This window comes from Sciurus carolinensis, chromosome 1 (genome assembly GCF_902686445.1).
Source record: "Sciurus carolinensis chromosome 1, mSciCar1.2, whole genome shotgun sequence".
Lineage (NCBI taxonomy): Eukaryota > Metazoa > Chordata > Mammalia > Rodentia > Sciuridae > Sciurus > Sciurus carolinensis.
In genome coordinates, this window is record NC_062213.1 from 35,132,572 (window position 1) to 35,155,905 (window position 23,334).

The 23,334-nt window shown below is 30.9% G+C and overlaps 1 protein-coding gene across 50 annotated transcripts in view; it reads right to left on the reverse strand.

The window, feature by feature from the left end:
- Positions 1-23,334, reverse strand: part of Rims2 (regulating synaptic membrane exocytosis 2) — a 601,671-nt gene that overhangs the window by 189,407 nt on the left and 388,930 nt on the right. For 39 of the 50 annotated variants that reach the window (XM_047527153.1, XM_047527031.1, XM_047527015.1 and 36 more), the window contains 2 exons: positions 9,931-10,110; positions 8,934-9,043 (listed from right to left, as the gene is read on the reverse strand). In XM_047527153.1, the coding sequence (XP_047383109.1) occupies positions 8,934-9,043; positions 9,931-10,110 (290 nt within the window). Of the gene's footprint in view, positions 1-8,071; positions 8,105-8,933; positions 9,044-9,930; positions 10,111-23,334 lie in introns of all 50 variants that reach the window. The other 11 variants (XM_047527145.1, XM_047527022.1, XM_047527057.1 and 8 more) reach the window with 3 other exon arrangements.

Sequence of the window (23,334 nt, forward strand, 5' to 3'; positions counted from 1 at the left end):
AAACAATGAATAAGAAACAAAGGTATTTGAGACATTAGATTTTATCAGCCATATCTTCAAAAACACTTATTCTCTATTAAAATCCTTACAGGATATTTTATTTTACAGAAGAAGAAACAGAGACCCAGAGAAATTAAAGACAAGATCACAAATTTAGAAGGAGATGAGCTTAAAACCAAAGCATCTGTCTCCTATTGGAGTCCTTTAAACACTATGAAATTTGAAAAGCTCCCAGTAGATTAAAAAGTTCATTCTAACTTTAAGAAAAGTATTCTAATTATGCATATCATTTTACAAATGTATTGAAATGTGTAAGTAAATTGCATGAATATATTAGTGAACTATAAAATAACTTACACCACAATACAATCCTACTTATTTCCATTTGGTACTGTTTCTTAAGAAAGCTATTTGATCAAGAATAGCACCAAGATTAGTTATTTCCTAAAGAACTACAAAACTATATATATAAATATGTATATTTCAAATGTGGTAATATATATATAATAAGTTGGTTTAGAACAATGATCACAATAAAGTTTAATTTGATTTTAGGTCTAAAATTGATGTTTTTAGATTATGTGCTGAAAATACGAAATTACACAAAGACTGTACTAAGAAATTATAGTAATAATACTTAACACTTATACATTACTTATTAGGTGACAAGTATTGTTCTAAGCAATCTAAATATATCAAATTATTTCAAAAGCACATTTATAACATACACACAAGGTAAGTAACATTGTTTAGAATGGATAGAGTTTGCTATTATCACCCTTCCAAGGTACTTAGTACTCTAACACATCTTTGAGCATCCCTCTTCCCACAACTTGATTTTCTCTATTCAGTTACTTCCCATGAAGTTTTGTAGGTAATAAAAGCTCCTGCTCCAGGAATATTTACATTTCAGTGTTCTACAAAGCCTAAGAGCTTTGTATTATTAAAATTAGCTATTAGAGAATAGTAGAATATGAAGTACTATGACAGATAATGGGAAAAATATTTTGGGCGGACAACCTACCCAAAACCCCTTAAAACTTAACTTCCCTCTAAAAAGGTAACTGTGAATATGTACATTATTACACAGTACAGAATAATTTTATCAGGTATATTTAGTCATTATATTATTGCTCTTTTATTCTTGAGAGCTCTCCAGAGAAAGGAACATGTCTTATTCATTCTTACATCCACAGTGACTGCCTAGACAACAGATATTGGTCAAATTGGACTAAATCTTTAGCTAATGTCTAACATAAAATAAATGGTTGAAGTCCATGCAAGAAAAACACTATCCATCTCAAGGGGCATGGTATATAATGTATGAGATTAAAAGTCTAGACTAGAGATCTGCTACTACGTGCATTGAAAAAAGCTTATTACCCTGTACAATTCTGGTCCTTTATCTGTAAATATTATTAAAAGATTTATAAGGTCTCTCAAATTTAAGTCTTGACTCTGAATCTAGAAGCTAAACTACATAACACTGATAAATATCTTGATGAATTACAAGCAGATGGTTTGGGGCCAAATGCCTCTCCACAGCAAAATGGTGGACTTGGATTTACCAGATAAAAGGTGAACACAAAGGTTCCCACATATTCTTCATGTGTTCTGTTCTCCTGACCTCTTCTTTCAGTTTTTTTTATATATCAAAGAATTTGACTATTAATAGAGGGTTAACAGAATAGCTTCAACTGACTGATCACATATTTCAATAATTATAGGGCAAAGGTCTTTTCCAAAATTGTATGTGAGTACTCTGAATCATGATATAAAATAACACTGACTACATTATTGACTCTCTTTGTATTTCAGCTGAAGATAGCATGGTGTGTTAAGTCTACTCCATTCAATGCTTGGCATTTCTAGGAAATGGTTACAGTTGGAATCATAGTTCTCTGTTTTTCACTTTGAATATAAAAGTAGTAGAAGGAATATTGTAGATGCTTCTAGCATTCATCTCTGGAATTTCTCTGATCCACAAATAAGCTTTAAACTATTCAAAAATAACCTGCCACATAATATTTACACATATACATTACTGTGATATTTAAAATTAACAATAAATACATAGTCACTCTCCTAAAGAAGAGAACAAAAGGAACAAGTAGGTAACTAGACCTCAATTATAGGTAGACAATAAAAAAATGAAAGATTTAACTAAATAAACATGAGGGTTAGCATATAAAAATGTACAGAGTTCTCATTTTTCAAATTTTCATTAATTAATTTCTTTCTAGATTCAATTACACCATATACAGGACTGGTATATAGAACCATAGTAATTTTTAATATGTGATTTAAAAAATAAAGTTTGTAATGAATGTAGGTAACTGAGGTCCCAATAATCATTGTCAATATAAACCTTTACATACAAGATCAAATGAAATAATAAGAAAACAGAACAGCCTTAGAATGACTTGACGGTATTCTAAGCCAACAAAAACTCAGGAAAACAAGAACCTAAGAGAGAATACAGTTAGTTAAAATCTTTAACCTAGTGACCTCATGTGAAACAGATCTAATCTTAACATGTCCAAATGCTCTTAAACATGAAATGGCATTAAATATGCTTAAAACGTTTTGCACCCTACTAACTGAACATTTAGGAAGATATATCAATCTTTCAGATCATCAATCTACACTTAAATATGTATCAAAATTTTCAATTTAAGTACTAAGCAAAAACAATGGAGATCAAGAAACATAAAATGATATGTGTAAATACACTTTGAAAGCTCATGTAAAGTTTTATTGCTTTTGGAGAATTTGTATTTTACAATATATGATTAATTTTATTTTTTGCTGCATTTCACCCTTTAAATCACATCCTAGCATTGTATTAATAAATAACACTCCCCAGTAAGAAAAGTTATAGATTTATCTTAGTGTTAATTAAATTTTACATGGAACATTGTAGACATTATTTATAAAAGATGAAGTCAGATAAGAATATATTTAAGACTAAAGGTCATTTCGACTTAAGCATAAACCTATTCATATCTTAATTTGACCCAATAACAAGGGCCAAATGTTATGTTATAGAAAATAATGCTAATTTTAAAGTAATATTTTAAAATGCTGACATGTTAAATCAATATGTATAGCTATATTTGATTATCAATTATTATAAAATGTACACAGTCTATTCTGATAGCATTTAGTTATGGTAAGTTAAGGAATTGAGTCATCAATAATGATAGGAAAACCAAATCTAAGTATTAGGAATCAATCATTTTTTTATTTGCTAGGCAACATATTAATATATATGTATAAAATTGTGAGAAGACCATAAGTATTATGTTATTTATGTTCATTATTATTTATGCTCATTGTTGAACTCATAATTATTTCCTTTTCTATTTTAAAATACTTTTAAACATTTCAATTTAAAAATTCCTGAACTGAAAAAATACATTTTGTTTCTCTGAATGCACATTAACATGACCATCTGTATTTTACTTAGAATCTTCCCATTTAACACAATCAAAAAGCAAATCTAATCTTAGAGTCATACATTTCAATAAAATAGGATTGTGTTAGGATCAGTAAGATAAGTCTTGAAAATGAATTTCATATTCCTGAATAAACAAGAATAGATTTTTTTTAACTTGGATAACTTAAACTTGGAATAATAAATATAACTCCTTAATTAAAAAATATTCACACACATTACAAATGTTAATACAGAGTGTCTAATATATAGAAAGGCACTATTCACTTCATTTTGAGACTTGCCTTTTTTCCCATTATTAGGTAGGCTTGGTGTTTCTCCCTTATTGTCTTTATAATGTTGAAAACAGACAACAGTGATTAATAATTGAGACCATTAACAACCCAAATAAAAGCCAAGCACATCAAAAGTATGAAATCACACACTAAAGAATTAAATCCATGCACTAAAGATGACATGCCACATTAATGAAAACAAGAGTTAAGTATATACTTCCTAGAAAAAGTAGTAAAAACATATATAAGGAACAAGGAGTCATTTATATTTTATAATTATGCTTTTATGTCAATTTAATAATTGATGTAAGACACAGGTTCAACATGTGGATTTATTTAGGGTAAAGTAGACAAAATTAAAGTGATGCTAACTATTGCTTAAGTCCCTAAAATAACATCCTAAAACTGAATTTATTGTGGAAGCCAATTCATGAGTAGTGTGAAAGGTTTCAGTGTTTGTGAGAACTAGTATGATATACAGAAGAATGAATGAATAGAAAACACTAATTGCCCAGCTAAATAAAAATGGAATCCATTCGTAACAAGATTGCATTAAAATGTCATCCCTATAGCATTCCAGGAAAATGGAACTTGTATGGAATTCTTCCACTTAGAGTACTGGATATTCAGAATGGAGATTGTTATATACTTTTAGAACTACACAGCTGAAATTGACTTTGTTTCCATCATCAGATGTACTCTGATGAATCATTTTTGTCATTGTTATAATACTAAAAAGTTGTTGATAATTAGCAACTGCAACTTACTATGCTTTTAGTAACTTCAGGCTATTCAGAGAATGTATCCATGAAAATATATCTCCATGCACAATATGACAATGCTTTCTCACAATAAGAGTGAAAAAAGTACATAATGTACATTCTACTACTCATGAGTAAAAAGTGATCAGTTAAACATTAAAAAAATTTAAAGTTATTCTGCATTATTTAAAGGAAGTTAACTTTTTAAAAAACCTGGCAGTTTAGACAAGATTAAGATTCAATTGTTTCAAATAAAAATAATAAAATAGATAAATTTATTATTTACTTAAATAATAAAATATATACTGATTATATAATAATTTATGCTTTAAAATTCTTTCAGGAACATTCTGGCAAAAAGTGGCAAACATTATGACATGTAAACATAAGATGGTCATAAAACACCAGAAACAAAGGAACTGCATACTGTTTAGAAAGAACACTATATAGGGAGAAATTATGACTTTGAATAAATATTATATTATTTGTTGAGCTGGAAGAAGGAAGAGGAACTAGGATAAAAAAGTTAATTGTTCTTACTTTAGGAAATAATAATTTGAAAGTGATCATAGTCTTTAAAGGTCTGAATGGGATTTATATTCTGTTCTATATTTCCTTATGATTTACCTTGACTAGACTCAAAATCCTTAGAGAAGGAGCTAGAGTTTCCATTGCCCACAGCAACACATGGTAAAACACAGTTTTCTAGCAGGAGCTCAAAAAAAATTCTGGAGTAATTAAATAAATGTTCTGAATGTATATGAATGAGCTGGGGTACAGGAAAAGCAGACATCTAGGTCACAGGTACTGTCCATAATTCTAGTTTGATTTAAACAAATCCAACCAGTTGAATAAATTAAATTCTCTGACATGTTGCCTAGACATGTTATATAAAATCTCTTCATTAATAAAATTAGGCAATTTATTTTAGAATTAGTATTGAAAAGCAGAAAACTGTTCTTTATTGTACATTTATAAATGTGGAACCCAAAGTCATGTGAAATCTAGTTACACTTGTAAAACATTCATTTATTTTAAACACACAGACAGACCTGCCTTGACCTCTTCTCTCAGCTTTTCTACCCCCTTCTCTTCCACATGTACAGTTTCTTCATTAACTTCTGTATTTACATGAGTAAAAGTAAAGAAAACAATAACACCAGATAGGTATAATAGTTACTTTTAAATGAAATAACACAAAAATATTCATAATTGTATAATGGGTGAGTATAAGGAGACTGATAGATTAAAGGAGTTTCTGATATGTAATGACTAACCAAGTTTACTGTTAGTGAATTATCACACTATCTGCTTTTAGGATGATGGTGATTTGTAAAAGGAAGAATTGTGAGCTCAATGTATTTGCAATATGTGGAAAACTAAAATAGGCAAAATGCCTTATCTATTAACATGGCATATTATTAGAAAAAATAATGCTATGTAACTTTCCTTCTAGAGAAACAAAAAATGGTATGATAAACGTTTTTTAACATAATGGCAGTACATTAAAATGAGGGGGAAATGAAATAATTATGATAATGCCTTGCAATCACTGGGTACTTTATACTTTCTATATTGTTCTTATTTTATTTCTCTAACTTTCAACAAAGAGTACTAAAGTTAAAATCAAAAGGCATGATTTTAAACTAAATTAAAAGACAATATAAAATGCTTAATCAAAATCATAGAGTTAAATTAGGACTTGCTTGACTTTTAGCTACTAAGGAGGATTAGAAAATAAATATTTCAATAGTTTGGTCCTAAAATAATGCCATCAAAATACAAACTCAGTTTAGTAAGTAGTGCAAAGGTAATTTCATGTAGACTGTCAGTTGATCATTTATTTTGGGTTACCACATATGTAATTTCAGTTAGAAAATGACCTCTTAAAGAGATAATTATCACGTTTAAAACTAAAGAAAATCACACAATCATGTATCTACTTGTCTCCATATTAACACTTATGAAAACACTGTTTTAAAAAATCATCCATACTGTTAAGTTAAAAAAGACAAAAACCTTTCAATTTTTCTACTGAAAAGGATAAGGGAGGTGTTAGATCCTTTATTTTATAAGATAAAAATATGGAAAAATGATAACTGGAGATATTAAAGGAAAATTGTGGTTTTAATGGATTCTATTGGGAAAAATATTAATTAGAATATTTGTTGATAACTCCTTAGAACCTTCATCAATTCTGACATTCCCTATGAACAATATGGTCGGTTTTCTGGCATATTCAGTATTACAAACAACAGAGCTAGTCATATCTCTGTAGACTATTGCTTTAAAATACATTAAAATTAAAATTTTAGAAAATTATAACATAATCTTTTATGTTTCTGACTTCATAAGTCAATAAATGATGCTGAAACTCCATCTTTAAAAATCGTGAAAAGACAAAAAAAATTCCATAATTATTACTGAATTTTCCTTGTGGAAAGTAATTTAAAATTTTAGGCTCCTGGTCTGATGCAAATAATGGAGAATTGTAGAAATGCTGCTCAAATCTTTTTACCAGGCAGCATAATAGACCTCTAATCACAACAGCACTGAATTCTTCTATTAGGCTATATAATAAACAGAAAGAACTACAAAACAGAAGTTGCTAGCCATTCAGTTACAAGTAACAAAAACACAACTTCTATCAAGTTACATAAGGCAATAAGAACATTACTGCTCAAATGCAAAGCATTTACAAATTTGTTACAATAAGTTATGACAATAAGATTACTTTAGTGGCACTTTATACACTATTTGAGGTAGTTTTTCAGTTTTTAGATAAACATTTCATGTATCCATTCAACAAATATTTATTCTGGGCCTACAATGTGGGCATTATTCTATGTGGGCATTATTCATCAGTAAATAAAAGAGTCAAAAATTTCAGAATTTTATAATTAGCAGAGGATTTTATTGTCTTTGTAAATGTAAATACTCCATATGTCTTTGTAAGTACTCCATATACATAATTTAATATTTTGTCTTGAGTCATAATGAAGGGTTTAGTACTAAAACTATAAAACTATATCATATTTAACTTTGAATACTTACTATAAGCAGTTTTGCTACAACGTGAAAAATGATGTAGGAAATACAAACCACAATCACTATCTAATTCAAAAACTTTCTTTTCAAGAAAGTTAAATTTAATAACTAAAATATCATCATAAATACAAAATGAAATATATGATGATAAATATAACTAGACTATGTTTACATCCTTAATGACATAAACACAGACTGCAATTGATATCTATGATGAAAGTTTTACTCAAAATCTGGAATTCAGCTAAAAGGGAAATTAAATATTTTTAAAAGAGCAAATATTTTTTACTCATTTAAAAGAAGTTAAATTCTTTGAATTCTTATTTTATGAATCAATGAAATTTAACTCCTTCACCTTATTTGCAAGTAAAATAAAAGTTGAATACTTTATCAGAATCATAAAACAAAATGATTTTACTATATAAATAACTATGCAATGAAGGGACATCAATTGCAGTTGGGTTTATTTTTGCTTAACAGTCCCTCAAAAAGGCTGTCGGCACAAAACAAACCCTCCTTTATGTACAGACCTTCATAAGGTTCTATCTCCTTGACTCCATTGTCTAGGGAAAACAAAATAAAAACAAAACAAAACAAAACAAAACAAAACAAAAAAAAAGGGAACCAAAGCACAGGGGTTAAAAACAACAGAAATTTCCAAAGGCATAGAATGAATTGTATATTAAAGAAAATTTAAATGGTGACTTAGATATATACTTTTATAAATATAATGTATATATTTTTGCAAAACACATCCAGTTACCAAATAAAGGGATCATTTTTTAAATGATGCTAAAATATTTATATTTTGTTATCCATGCTTTAAGAGGTCCTTTAGCCAAAACTTTATAAATTTACAAATGTTTGAGAAGAATGTTCATGTGTGTCAGCAAATATTGCATCTTATGTAAAAATTTGAAATTATTAAAAACATCAGTACAACATGCATCTTTCTTTGTATATTCATGATTACCTTTTTCTTGTACTCCAGATTTGAGAAGGATCACCATTCATGTGCATCAGCTAACCAGTCCTTTGCAGTGTGTGAAAATTGATTTAGCTAGTTACTAATAAACTTTATGTAACTATCAACAATTACATAAATTTAGTTGTAGCAAAAAAAATCCAACTGCTTATTTAAGACTATTAAGTTTACTTTTAAAATACATTTATTCAAATTTGAAAAATGTGCAAGAGCAAAAATTTAGCTTATTTTATCTCCAAATACTATAAATTTTAAACATAGAACATATAATATTCAAAAATAAAACTATCACATTCAGCAAGGCATATGATTAACAAAATAAGTAACACAAAGGTAATAATAAAATCTTGATTCACCTTAGCTTCCATGTGCATTTCCTATGTGATAAAATGAGAAATAAAACTTACTTCTCTCCAATGTTCCCTTTGGTGGAAGCTGTGGAAGCTGTCGGCCCCTTCGTCCTGCCACTGGAGTACTTGATGGGCTTGTCTGGACAGACCCAGTTCGAGGATGAGACCTACAAGATACATCATTGGTATTCATTTTCAGTACAATGAGTTAAATGCTTTTAATACATTTGGTTCATATTATAGCTGTGTAAGTGCTTTTAAAAAAAGAGGTTTAGCTGCTGATTAAAAGGTTAGGAAAACAGGACAAAATATGGATATTTGAATGATTATTTAAGTAGCAAAAGATGTTTACATTTTTGTGTAATATGCATACATACACACATACATGCACACAAAACCCTATGATAAAATCCATGGAATAGTTAATGTAAATTAGTATTCTATTCATATGAAAGAGGAGAATTCTGAAGCTCAAAAAATAAAAGCTAATACCTCACACCTCTTTCTATCTGATTTCAAACTTAACACTAATCTTCCTCTCTTGATCCAAAGAGATTTTTACTCAGGCTTATATTAAATGTCCCTTCATTAGAAAATATGAAACTACAAATAAAACCCTGAATAATTTAAAATTCAGCTAAAGAAAACACTGGTTAATACATGATATTAGTGCTGAGAGAAAGAAACTAAAATTCTGCTTCTGAGTAGTGTCATTATGATGAACATTAGAAAAGTGATGTCTAATGGACACAAGTAATTTCTCATTCTGTAGGAGAAGAACATGATAGTTATGAGGGCATTTACCCAGGACTCCTGATTAATGAGAAATCACAAAACAAATGCAATCAGGACAGTTAATAAACAAATTACAATGGTAACCACACACTATTATATCCACTGAATATAAATAGTGTGTTTACATTGAAAAGGTTAGTATTGACTGTTACTAGTGATCAGTCAAAGATGATAGAAGAAACCATTTAGCTGTTGGGAAAAGAAAATGGTGTGCCAGTGGTGTAAAGGGGGAAGTTAGTCTGATTGATTTATCTTTCACCTCGATAAGGCAGGTGAAGGAGGGGCAGATCTTCCAGTCATTAATGAAGGCATCGACCTCATGAGGTTTGTATCAGGACGTTCAGTGGATCTGGAGCGGGTGGTGGTCCGCTCAAGGTGAGGCCGTTGTTCTGTTGATCTGGATCTGTGATATGGCTGTCTATCTGCTGCTTCACAATCCCTGAAACGTTAGTCAAAAAGCAGCTCAGTTGATCTTTGTGCCCTTCTTCTATTTGGTCATGATGCATCAAACTGATTTTGAGAAAGGTAATTGTTTAAAATTATTGAGTATGTTAAAAAAGAAGTTCCCCAACATATTCTGAGCAAAATCTCACTACACTTCTTAAGAATTTCCAAGGAACCAAAATCTGCCTTTTATAGAAACTCCCAGTGCATATAATAGGAGTTGCTCAGTTATAATTAGTGAAAACCAAAACTGCCTGCTTTCCAAAATGAATCCCCTAAACAGAACATGTGAACTGTGTGAAGTATTCTATTTTAAAGAAATTCAATGACTTTTCCTAATACTTTCAAAAGAGTGAAGAAAACCATGTAAGCATTAATTCTCAAGTCCCTGACACTCTTTATTAATATACAACTAAGATATTAAAAAACTTTCAACACAATAATAATATACTGATAAACCTGAACATTCAGACAGTAAAATCAAAACAAGGTTATAAGAAAATAGGGCACCTTTGAAATATGCAGCCACATTTAAACATGACCCCAAAAGAGAAATCACTCTAGGGAACTGGTTAATCAGTCATCTATCTCAGTGTACTTTAGCTATATTAACCAATTCAGAATGTGTCTTAATTGGCTGAAATAATTCTGAAACGATGTGGTCTTTGCAACCACAAATAAGTCTAACACTAAAACTTAATGTTTGTTGAAAGAAAAATAGTAAATTTAAGTAACCTATCATTACTGATTTTTGTATTCCTGAAACCTAGTATAATGCTTTTACACCTAACTTGATAATAAATGCTTTCTAACACCAACCCCACAATTTGTAAGGCAACCTTAAAAATATTAAATTTGGCTCTTGAACTTAAAGTAGTATACACCAAAGTAATACTTCAAATAAAATTATTATCTCCCCACCCAATTGTGATCACAAAATAAATATGCCTGTATATTATAGAAAGTAAAGCAGTATTAATCTCATCCAGGACCTCTACTTTACCTATAAATTCTTGCAACCTTATTTTTGATAGTGGAAAACTACAAGCAATTAAAGAAAAATAAAGGGAAAGGACACACTTTCCCAAATTCATGAATTACATTGCATACAATTTTAGACCAGAAGACATTAAATTAGAGGATTTTAGAAAGCAAAAACTGGATTTATTTTATGTTACATTCTGCAATCTTCTAAAATTTCCTTATATTTTGTTCCACAAAAAATAAGAAATACATAATTATCATAATGTGAGATGAAAATAGGTTAATAAGGGAAACATGAAAAGAGCCACAAAAGAAGTTAGAATTTTCCAAAAAATGTCTTTCCACAGTTAAGGGAAATAAAAAATTACCATATTTTAAATTCTGATAACACAGAGAAAAAGTCAAGATAGGCTCCTAAGCCTACAATCTAGCAAGAATAGGTCTAAATAGGTAAGAGTTAGGGTTATTGTTAAGAAAATTTAAAGCAGCACTACCTGAATTACCCAGTTTCATAGCAGATTCTTCAATGCCAGTATATAAAACTTGAGAATTTACAACTACATTTTGAGAGAGTATTAATTTTAAGTCAGGAATGTATAAATAACTTTGAATAGCAACAACTGAGAAGTGTAAATAATACATAAGGTTTAACATATTTTATTTCCTACATGGAATTCTCAAATTGTAGACTATATTTCAATGAAAGCAATTTCCTTTGTAATTCTACTTAAACACCTTATTTTACTTTATGCACATAAAACATTCTAAAATGGGTGGCCATTGGTTTTATCAAACAGCTAAAGAGTAAGCCACACACAAGGTTAGGAACTCTTTGTAAATTTAAATCTTTTTTAGGTAAATAATCCAACTGTCTTTTAAAAAGTAATTTAATGTTCATTCAAGTTCCATTTTTCAATAATCTATATTTTTTAATCTATGTTTAAAGTAATTCAGATTTTTTTAAGGTATTGTTTCCCTTGATTGATACAGACTACTATTCTGCAACACCTAGTGGCCTCTATTCTACATTGGAAGTATTTGGTGAGGGGACTGCCTAATAGTTCCCTCATTAATTTATACTGACCTGTAGTCCTATAACAACAGTCACTATTGAAACAACCATCATAAAAACATATAATAGCACATACAGATTCTAATATAAGGATAAACTGACAATAGGCTATAATAATAAACAATTTGGAAAGACTTTGAATTTAAATGTCAATGTTTACTCATAAGAAGCTAAAAATTAAAAATATTAAATGTTAGTACTCCTTTTCAGTCATTCTGAGAGAAAAAGTTTCATAATCATCTGATTCAATTTTGAATTATTCAGTTTATAATGATTCAGTTTCAAATACTTTTTCCAGTCAATGTGGTTGTTTTTGAGAGATTTTTAACATTTTCAGGACTCTGATGCACCTTCCCATTTACTTCATCAATTTTGCTATTAGAGACTAATAGAGACTATTTCAGGGTCTCTATTTCCAAAGAAAGTACAAGGGATTTATGCAATGTTCTGGGGAAAAATAGATTTGGGAGCACTCTTTTTTATATCTTTTTGTATGTACTCATTCTTCCATCCATCCCAATGACACAACTCCAGACCAAAGTATGCCCAATATAGAGTATCTATGTAAGTATGAGAGAAAAACATTAAGAACATTCCAAAAAAGAAAAAGAAAAGTTAAAAACACCCATTGACACAATGAAGTGCTTCCAAGTAATATTCAGAAAACAATGACAATTGTCCTATATTCTAAATCAGAATCTAGCATATAGCAAAATAAAGGCTTTGTGTTTATATTGTGTAAGTAAATTTAATAGATTTTTCTTTAAAAATAAACATAAAAAAGTAAAGCTACTTAGAACTTAGTTAAGCTTTTCCTTTATGAAGCTGAAATCTCTTTTTTTTTTAATTGGCTATATCTCTGAAGAATAACTCTAGTCTATTTGTGGCAAGAAGTGCCTTCCCTATATTCATACATATTGTGTAAGCTGGTTAATAGCAGAAGCACAATACTTTAAAAAAGTATCTTTAATGTTGTAATGACTTAGATATGAGGTATTCCCCCAAAAGCTTACATGTGAGACAATTCTAGAAAGTTTAGAGGTGAAATGATTGGGTTATGAGAATTTTAACTAATCAGTGCCTTAATTCCCTGATAGGGATTAACTGGGTGTTAACTGTAGGCAGGTTAGGTGTGGCTGGAGGAGGAAGGTCATTGGGGGCATGCCTATGAGGTATATATTTTGTCCCTGGTGAGAATCTCCCAAACTCCTTCTCTCTTTCCTCATGCAATATACTGAGCTGCTTTCCTTTGCCATGCCCCCACTCCGACCATGATATTCTACCTCATTTGGGGAATAGAACAATAGACCTGGTCATCTATGGACTGAGACATCTAAAACTGTGAACCCCAAATAAACTTTTCCTCCTCTAAAATTGTTCTTGTCAGGTCTTTTGGTCACAGCAACAAAAAGTTGACTAAAACAAATGTCAAGAGATTTTCTGAGCATTAGATGCATAACTGAAGCAAAACTTACAACGTATACTCAGAAACAATAAAAAACAAGACACTTAGGAGTAATTAAAGAAATACATATATAAATTTGTATAATAAAACAAACAATTATGACTCAAATTCAATATCATAATTTTCATGTTCATTATAATGTGCAAGATGCAAGTTTAACTTTTCAAAAATTCTATATTATTTTACCCCTACTTTGAATTGAAGAGAACTGCAAGACAGCTGTGGTTGTAGCCAGTGGTAGAGCACTTCCCTAGCATGAATCAATTCCCAGCACCATGAAAAAAAAAGAAAAAGTAACAACAAAGAAAGAGAAGTGCAAGACATAAAATATTCACCATGAAAATCATGGTATGTAAAGTACTGTGGATATATAGAAATATTTTATTATTTTGGAGGAGAATGGATTAATTTATCCTTGGGCATGGTAACATTTCTCTACTGAATATTTCTATTGAAATAAAAAAAAGCACTATATGTTAATTAAAAGTAAATAAGCTTACACAAAAATAACAAGAATCTACAAAGTCATTCAAATCAATAACAATCTAAAATGAGAAAGTGAAAATACAATGATGAGAGAAAGACATTAGTAATGCAGAGAAATATATTACTGCTACCCACAACCCTAAGTTATCATGAAAAAAGAAGTCAAGTGTCTTCATATCTCTATAGGTATATTTTTAAATAGTTGTATTTGAAATTACAAGATTAAATATCTTGATTTTCTTGAGAAAAACTTAACATTGAATAATAGATATATTGTATTATTAGAGATGCATATATAAAAATATATAAATTGTAAATATCCTGAAGTCATTTTGACTATTGTATTAAATATTTATTGTTTTCCTAGTAATTCAATTTGTATTTTAAAAATAACAAAAACTCACATATTGACAGGATTATTTACCCAGCACAATTAACATGCAGAAAAGTAGCATATCTTTAAAATACAAATTTTTAAGTCCAAAGGCATGATATAATTCTTATTTTGTGAAACAGTTTTCATTTTCAGTGTATGTTTGAGTTTAATAATGCTCTGCTGATTATAAGAAAGCTATTCTATCAAAGTATTGGCTCTACATTATTTTTGTGTCAGTTCTTCATAGATTTCATGAAACAGCAAATGTTTTAAATATATCTATCTAAGGGATAAAATTATGACTAGCTATTGTATTACATGAGACTGATGTAGTATACTCCTCACAATAAAATATGTGACTGCTCTATTCAACAAGTTTACTGACGAACTTCAAAAAGTTCTCAACCTTTCCTTTTGTTTTCCTATTTTTACAAGGACAGTGGAATGATGATAAAGCAAATTTTCCATACACAGTGCTGCCTGCTGTACTTAGCTGGAACATCAAAATTCCAGTACAAGTTCCACACTCAGAAGATTGATTCATATTCTCAAGGGTATGCACACACACACACACACACACACACACACACACGTTCATTTTCAAGCATAAATTCTGCCTCAGTCATCACTATTGATCATATGATGTACAATATTCAATACAAAACTACTATAAACACAAAAGACATAAAAAATCAGGCCCATTGTTTTACGAGTCAAAGCAAGCAACAGAGCTGACACACATATGACAGCTGCAACTATAAAATAAAAATTGTTTTTGTTTGGAATTTCTTCTAGATTCGCTAGTCCTTGATACATTTATCTACCCTTATGCCACTGCCATGTTGTTTTGAATATTGTAACTTTGAAATAAGTTTTGAAAGTTGGAACTGTGAATCCTTAACTTTGTTCTTTTTCAAGTTTTATTAGTTATCTAGGACCCCTTTCATTTCTATAGAAATTTAAGAATCAGTTTTTTCCTCTCTCTCTCTCTCAAATAAATTATTTAAAATATATATACTTAATGTGTTAAAGACGGTAGTAGAAAAGATGTACAACAATGTGCATGAATAGATGGGTAAATTTCAGCACATTGATTATAGAGCATAAAAAAGTCTAATGGAAATGCTAGAAATGACAAGAGAATATGCAAAATATTAGAAAATTAGCTGAGTCAATTTATAAGGATCTTAAATGCCTAATAAAGATGATTAAATGGCTTAATTTTTTTCAAGAGAGATCAAAAGCTTTTGAACTTTTTATCAAATACTGAATTAAGAAAATTAATTCAGCAGTAGTGTAGAGAATGAATCAATCTAGAAAAAGGTTCTAACCTACAGTAACAGTGAAGAAAACAGTGAAGAGGGTATGAATGGCACACATTATAAATAACAATATATAAAATATGTACTATACAGTATATGGAATATGCCAGTATACAGAAGTACACAAACAGAATTGTTAGATATAGAAGGAATCTCAGAAAACATATAATCCAATCTCTCTCATTTTAGAAATGAGTAAGCTGAGACTTACAGAAACTGAGATAAAGTCACATAATTTGTTATCTTCTGAGCTGGAACTTGAACTGAACTTTCTGGATTCAAAAATCCATTAACTTCACTGAACTGTAAATTCTTGGTAGTAGGGATTTTTTTTCTTAATAATGTTTAAAAATCATCATACACATTAAATGCAGAGATGTATAAACCAAAAAAACCAACCAACCAATAAAATAATAACAAAAAAGATCCAAGAAACATCTTTTAAATTTATAGCTTCAGAAATGAAATGATGAATCAACAGAAATACATGAACTATGGATAGAAACAGAAATATTCTTGAAGAAGATAGTAAATTCAGGTTTGGTCTTAAATTTAAGAAGTGTTAGAAAAATATTCCTCTGACGATGTCAATCAGAGAAATCTGTCCTTTGAATAACAGGTAAAATTTGAGAAGTCATGGTTTATTAGTAATATTTTAATATTCATTGGCTCATTCACTCTTTCAATACATTTAGGTTGAGTTGCTATAATATGCCAGTTACTACACTAGGCACTAGAAGTTTTAGTCAAAGTCACAAGCATGATAGGATATAAGAAAACACATGATCTAAATGTAAGCACTTGAGAAAGTGAAGAAAACAGAAGATCAATTAAGGGACAGAGTAAGAACCAGAGATAACTGCATTAGAGAAGCTTAAAAGGAGGCAATTAATAATGGCAGACACATAATAATAAACACGTATAAAAGTTCTGACAAACAACCAAAGAGGAAATAATTTCAACAAAGTGTTGAAGACAGAGGTCACACTGTACAGGGTTTTGGACTTAGGAATTGATAGCATAGAGGGAGCATATGTAAAAGTATGTACTTGAGAAAACTGACTTAAGTAAAAGATAGAAAGAAAAAGAAAACAGAAAAAAAGACCATTCTCAAGATAGCCTGATGGGATGACAGAGTAGAAAGAAGGTATTTATTTAGGAAATTTCATCAGTAATTTTTAAGAAAAATAAAATCATTAAATGAAGAGAGATTTAAATAAAGGAAATAAGAAATGAAAGCAGGAACACTCCAGAGAAATTGAGAGGGTAGAGACAGAAACACAAACAGAAGTTAGTTTCACTGTAAAAGAAAACAGTAGAAGGAAGAAGATTGATAACAAAGCAGAGAAGTTAAGGTTAAAAAAAGAGGTGTAGCTGCTACATAATTCATTAACTTTGATTGCATTACTACTTTCCACGTAAGGCACTTGTAGGAAGACAATCTCCATTCCACACAGGAATCTTACTCTTTACCATGACTCCCTGGTAAAGCTTGTCATGGCAAAGCTTGTCAGAATCCTTTCTTTAACTAGGGTCCTAATTGTGTCCCCAAATATCTTGAGATAAGACCATCACATCACTACCTCTTCAAATTCCATAGCAGCCCTTACCACTATTCTAGACCCAGGTCAGACATTTCCCAAGACCATCATCCAATTCTGACCTCAAACCAATTTAAGATAAACCTAGGGTATTTTGAGGTTAATTATTTTTCATTTTTGTCTATCAGGTGAAAGAAAAACCCCACTGGCCCCTGATATCTTCTCTCTAAATTGTCTCCTACACTCTGTTTAGTTCTGTTCTAAATCCTGGCTGAATTTTCAAGAATCCTTATTCCATTGTTGACATACTTCTTTATATAAAGCTTTCTGCAGAATGTTTTCTGCATATTCCAATTTTACATAACATTTAGCTCATTGTGCAGCCTCTGCTTCATGTATCCCTCGTCTGCAGAAGCTACTTATTTTTTCACATTTCATAGTCCATGGATACAGAAGAGGAGATTAGCTCCTTGGAGATACTTTTGACCCTTACTCTCCTGACACAATGTGCATAATCCTTAATTCATGTAAGGATGCCAAGCAGCTGTAACAACCATTATTAATTCAGGTAGCTATTCATCTATCCATTTTACTATCACTCCCACTTAATCATTGATAATTGAGGGAACTGGCTCTCCACCAGTTTCTTTATCCTAATTCCTATAATAACGATAGATTTCAATACATAGACATGCAGAAATTTGTTCTATATGAGACCCAATCTCCAGATTTTTGTAAATTCAATCATCCTCACCTTTTTCCTGGATCAGTCTCCTACTTCTGGGGAAATATTATGGATCATAGAATCCAATTAAACCATTCAAAGACAAAAACACTAAACTTGAATATCTTGAACTTTGATTTCAACCATTAATTCTGTGAGATGTCTTATAATCTCATTCGCATTCAACTGATCTTCATTTGATCAGTTGTTCCTTGGTCCCTGCCACCCTCTTTGCTTTTCTTCCCTCCTTACCCATCCAGACTCTATGAATCACTCTATGAACTGTCTCTACCACTCCCATACAGCACCCGAATTCCTTTCTAATGGTTTTCCTACTCAAATATTCATCAAAAGTCGGGCATTGGTGGTGCATGCCTGTAATCCCAGCAGCTTGGGAAGCTGAGGCAGGAGGATCACAAATTTAAAGCCAGCTTCAGCAAAAATGAGGCACTAAACAAATCAGTGAGACCCTGTCTCTCAATAAAATACAAAATAGACCTGGGGATGTAGCTTAGTGGTCAAGTACCCTTGAGTTCAATCCTAAGTACCTGCCTCTCAAAAAAATGTCATGTATTGTGATGCACACCTGTAATCCCAGGAGCCAGGAGGCTGAGGCCGGAGGATCTCAAGTTTGAAACCAGCCTTGGCAACTTAGAAAAACTGTCTCAGAACAAAAATAAAAAAGGGCTGGGGTGTAGCTCAGTGGTAGAGTGCCCCTGGATTAAAACCCCAACACACCCCTCACAAAAAAACCTTAATACTGGTTTAATCCCAAATATTGATTTCTCTTCATTAATGTACTTAGCTGCTCCTCTGCATCTATTTTTCCCTTGCCTCAACCATAAGTAATAGCTTCTTTTTCTTTACAAATTCCATATGGTTAGCCCAATCCCCTCCTAAGTCTCCTAAGACCTTTCTTCTAGTCATCTTCCCTTTTTTTCTATGTTTTCAATCTTTCCTAAAGCATTCTTTGTCCTAGTCTATGAACATATGGGCATACAGAATTTCCTATTCTAAAAGAAGGAAACATTATTTGATATCACATACACCTATCTACTATTTTTCCTTCACATTTAGTGGATGAATTAATTTCCTTCTTTCCTACTCATGGCCAGGCTACTGCAATCTGATTCCCACCACCACCACAACCCTTCCTTAATTAACCCAGCTAAAATCAACAATGACTTCTCACTGAACAAGTCCAATAGGCATTTTTCATTTGTTATTTTTACTACTGAAATTATTTCTTCTTAGGGCTGGGGAGATAGCTCAGTTGGTAGAGTGCTTGCCTTGCAAGCACGAGGCCCTGGGTTTGATCCCCAGTACCACAAAAAAAAAAAAAAAAAAAAAAAAGAAAAAATTTCTTCTTGAAATTCTCCATTTAATTTTGTTCTTAATTTTCTCATTCTTCCTTCTTACATACTTCAGTAGTTCTCCTTCCCCTGTCTATCCCTTAATTATAAAGAATCCCAGGACAGAGGAAACTCCTTGGCTGTCATTTCATGGGTTGTTTCTCGGTTGATTTCACCTATATTTTTATAGCTACTTAACCATTGTTAATGAAATTACTCTTAAATTTCTCTATGTAGTCTAGACCTTTGTTTAAGCTTCAAAATTATTTATTTTCTAAAAATCTCCCCTTAGCCCTCTTAGTAGTTCTAAAACTGAACTTGCCTCATACTTAAGACTACAGATTTCTCCCCTTAACTCCCAACCCTTGTTAATGTACCCTATGCACCCAGTTACTCAAGCTATAAGATTGGGTGTTTTTCATGACTTTTCACTCTCCCTCAACATCCAAATCCCATTATTTACCTGCTCCTATTAACTTTAATTTATTGAATCATCCATATTCTATTTCTCCAACTACAATTTTAATCCCTCTTTTATTTTTATGCCTTTATTCTTCTCAAATTAACCACCCAGATACTCTCCAGAGTAGTTATTCTTCAGTGAATAGGCTTATCATAGCCACCCTTTGATTAAAACCCTCAAAAGAATCTATAGCACCTGTAGTCTTAGATCCAAGTTCCTTCACAGAGTTTTGCAGGTTTCTTATAGCCAGAATCTAGCTTCACATAAATCTAAAATAATTCCTGTTCATCTTTTAAGATACAACTGAGTTATCTTCTGAGACCTTTATATAAAAATCCATCACCTGATACCAATCATCAATGCCACTAATTCCTTAATATGCTATGTATAATTGTAAGCAGAGATAAGTACCTGCCTTAGCCTCCGGCGCTGCTAAGATTACAGGTATGTACCATGGCACCCAGCCAAGCCTAGATACTTTTGATGGACTGGTCATAATCTAGGAATGTCATCTTGAGTTTACTACATTCATTCCATTTAGAAATTTGCATATATTATATAGCCAAACTACAACCCATTTGGAGTTATTAACATGTATTTATTCTCGGAAGGATTATGAGGCAAGTATATGCTACCTTGAAAACTAGGCTGAAACACTGGACACTTAGAAATGGATTTCACCTTCTTATTTCACATTGCTTGTAAGTGTTCAATTATTTTGACTCAAGTAGGTGAATTAGGGATAATTTGAATATTTTAGTTTTTAGTTCAAAAGTGATTCTGCAAAAGAAAGAGAAAGATCTAGATTTGAATCTTATCAAATAAGAAGAACGGTGTGGTAAGGGAATTGAGATTTTCTGAGAATGAATTCAACTTCTGGATATGAAAGTAGGTAAAGAAAGATGGAGACTTAAATAAGGAGAAGGTAAAGGGGCAAAGAAGGTATATTTCTTTATTGAGATAAAAGAATAAATGGAGTAGAAGTTACTCAAAGAATAAGAAAGGAACATGCAGTTCTGGAGTCTAAGTGTGGAGTAGTATTTGAATTAAGATATCAAAGACATTAATTTCAAGTGATAATAAAACTCAGAGTATGGCCATGGGAGTGACTGACTGAAGTAGAATTAGGGGTAAAGCTCCCTATATTTGAGATAGTTGAGAAATTGAGTGTGTGTTAAATAAATCTTTCAGAATGATGACATTACTCAAGTTGATGGTAGTAATTTTAACAAAAAAGGATACTAAAGTCAGGTGCAAAACTCATCAGTGAATAAAAGAGCATAATGAAAAAGTCAGCAGATAATAGAAACAGGGAAGGGTTAGAAGTTGGTTGTGGTTAGTTGTAGTACATATGAAAGGTATAGGAGTTAAAGATAATAAAGACAGAACATTGTAAAAACGAATAGAGGAGAATGGATAGTTGATTAAAATCTTTGTCATCAACAGATATTCTAAGAGAGTGGGAAATAAATCAGTCCAAGGACCTCCTAATGGATTGGGGTGGAGGTCAGATGAATGGATTATTTAGAATATTAGTAGAATGAGAAACAAATGATCAAAGTAGGTTTTTTTAAAAGTAAAGGAAGGGAATGTTAAACTGAAAATTTAATGAAAGAGGAGCAGGGCTTTAATAGGCAAGGAACAATATATGTAACCAGGTATTCTGATTCTTAGTTTGGGAAGTAGATTCATAGCTGCTCATTTTTTACTATGCTTTAAAACTTGCACATATTCTTTGGCATGTATCAAAAACATAATGACTGCAAAATAACAAAAATAACTTAGAAACTTCATTTTCACATCATCTATCCAAGTGTTCAGGATAAACTGAGCTTAGTTGAGGCCCTTAGGAGTTTCTGATATGCTAGAACAAGTCAAGTACCTTAATACATGTAAAATCAGCATGTAAATGTTCAGAGCAAATCTTACAATTAGACATTTGATAACATGTTTTGTAAAACAAAATTTCCTGTGTTTTACTATAATATAAACATCATCGATAATCTTATATTTCCTAACCACAAACCAAATCATGTCATAGACAACTCATAAAATGTCCCCTTAAAATAGACCAATTAAGTTGAGTTTGAGAATTTGGATAAGATATGAAACTAATAACCAGTGTAGAACTGATCAAGAACTGAGTCTATCTACATTAGCAAACTGAAAATCAAGCACAAAGCAAACAATTTATTTACTGGTAACAGAGACTAAGAAAAACGCAAAGTATAAAAAGAGTAAATTATTTTACTTAAAACTAATTTTACTTAAAATGGAATAAAGAGATAGCAGAGTAAATAGAAGAAGACTATAATCAGTAATATTTCATTCATGCATGTCACCCACCTTAAGAAAAGTCTCCAAGTACCAGGACACAGTCATATAACTATTTTTTAATATTTTTCATAAGGTAAATGTATAATCAATGCAACCAAAAAAGAATGCATTATTATATAGCAACAGCAAAATTATAGACAAAACAACAAAAAGTAAGAATTATTTAGTATTAAAGCAAAATAATAGAAAAGAGACCAAGAATGCACAAAAGAAAATTAAATATATGTATATTAAATGTATATACAGCTATAAACATTATTATATAATTAAATTGCAAGGCATTAAATTTCTATTATATTTATGGAAAGATCACAAAACTTGAATTATTAGGAATTTATCGTTAATGCTATCTTTTATGTTTCCTTCCATATTTATCTACATGAATTCGAACTTAGGAATTTACCCATGAGTTTTCATTATTTGTTTCTAAACTATTATCAACTCAATTAGTTTTTAATAGGGCTAAAGATCACAATAGTTATCTCTTTGCAACAATAGTTAGGTGAATAAGTACAGCACATAATCTTAATCTGCACTAAAGTGAACCCACTACTACATTATCATTGTTATTCTCTTCTCTGCCTAAAGGGCCTCAAAATGTTGCCAGTAAACTGTCTTAAATTCCTAAAGCTACATATATACCTTTGAGAACTCTACAAATTTTAGAGACCTTCTTTCCCTAGTCTTTTTGTTATCTCCCCTTTCTGTTATATGTCAGGGAATTGATATTTCCTTTCAACATAAATTATATTTAAAGTATCAGAGTTGTACTACCTATGATTCATTGAAATTCCTGCTTTGGAAAGAGGAATATTGGTAGAGTAGAAATGAAGAAGGATTTCAGACCCAGTATTCTCCACAGATCCAAGATTGTCTACTATGTTCAAGGAATATATCACGACCAGCTTTGACAAGGTAACCACAAACAAATCGGTTCAACCTAAGCACTTCAGAAACAGACTCTTCTACTCTGGATCAGGGAGACAGGGAAGCAGGTTGTTAGAACATGTAAAAATCAACCATTGTTAACTAAAAATTGCCAGTAAACTCTGCTGAGGAAGACAAATAGTCAATTGCAATTAATTTTAAAAGAATAC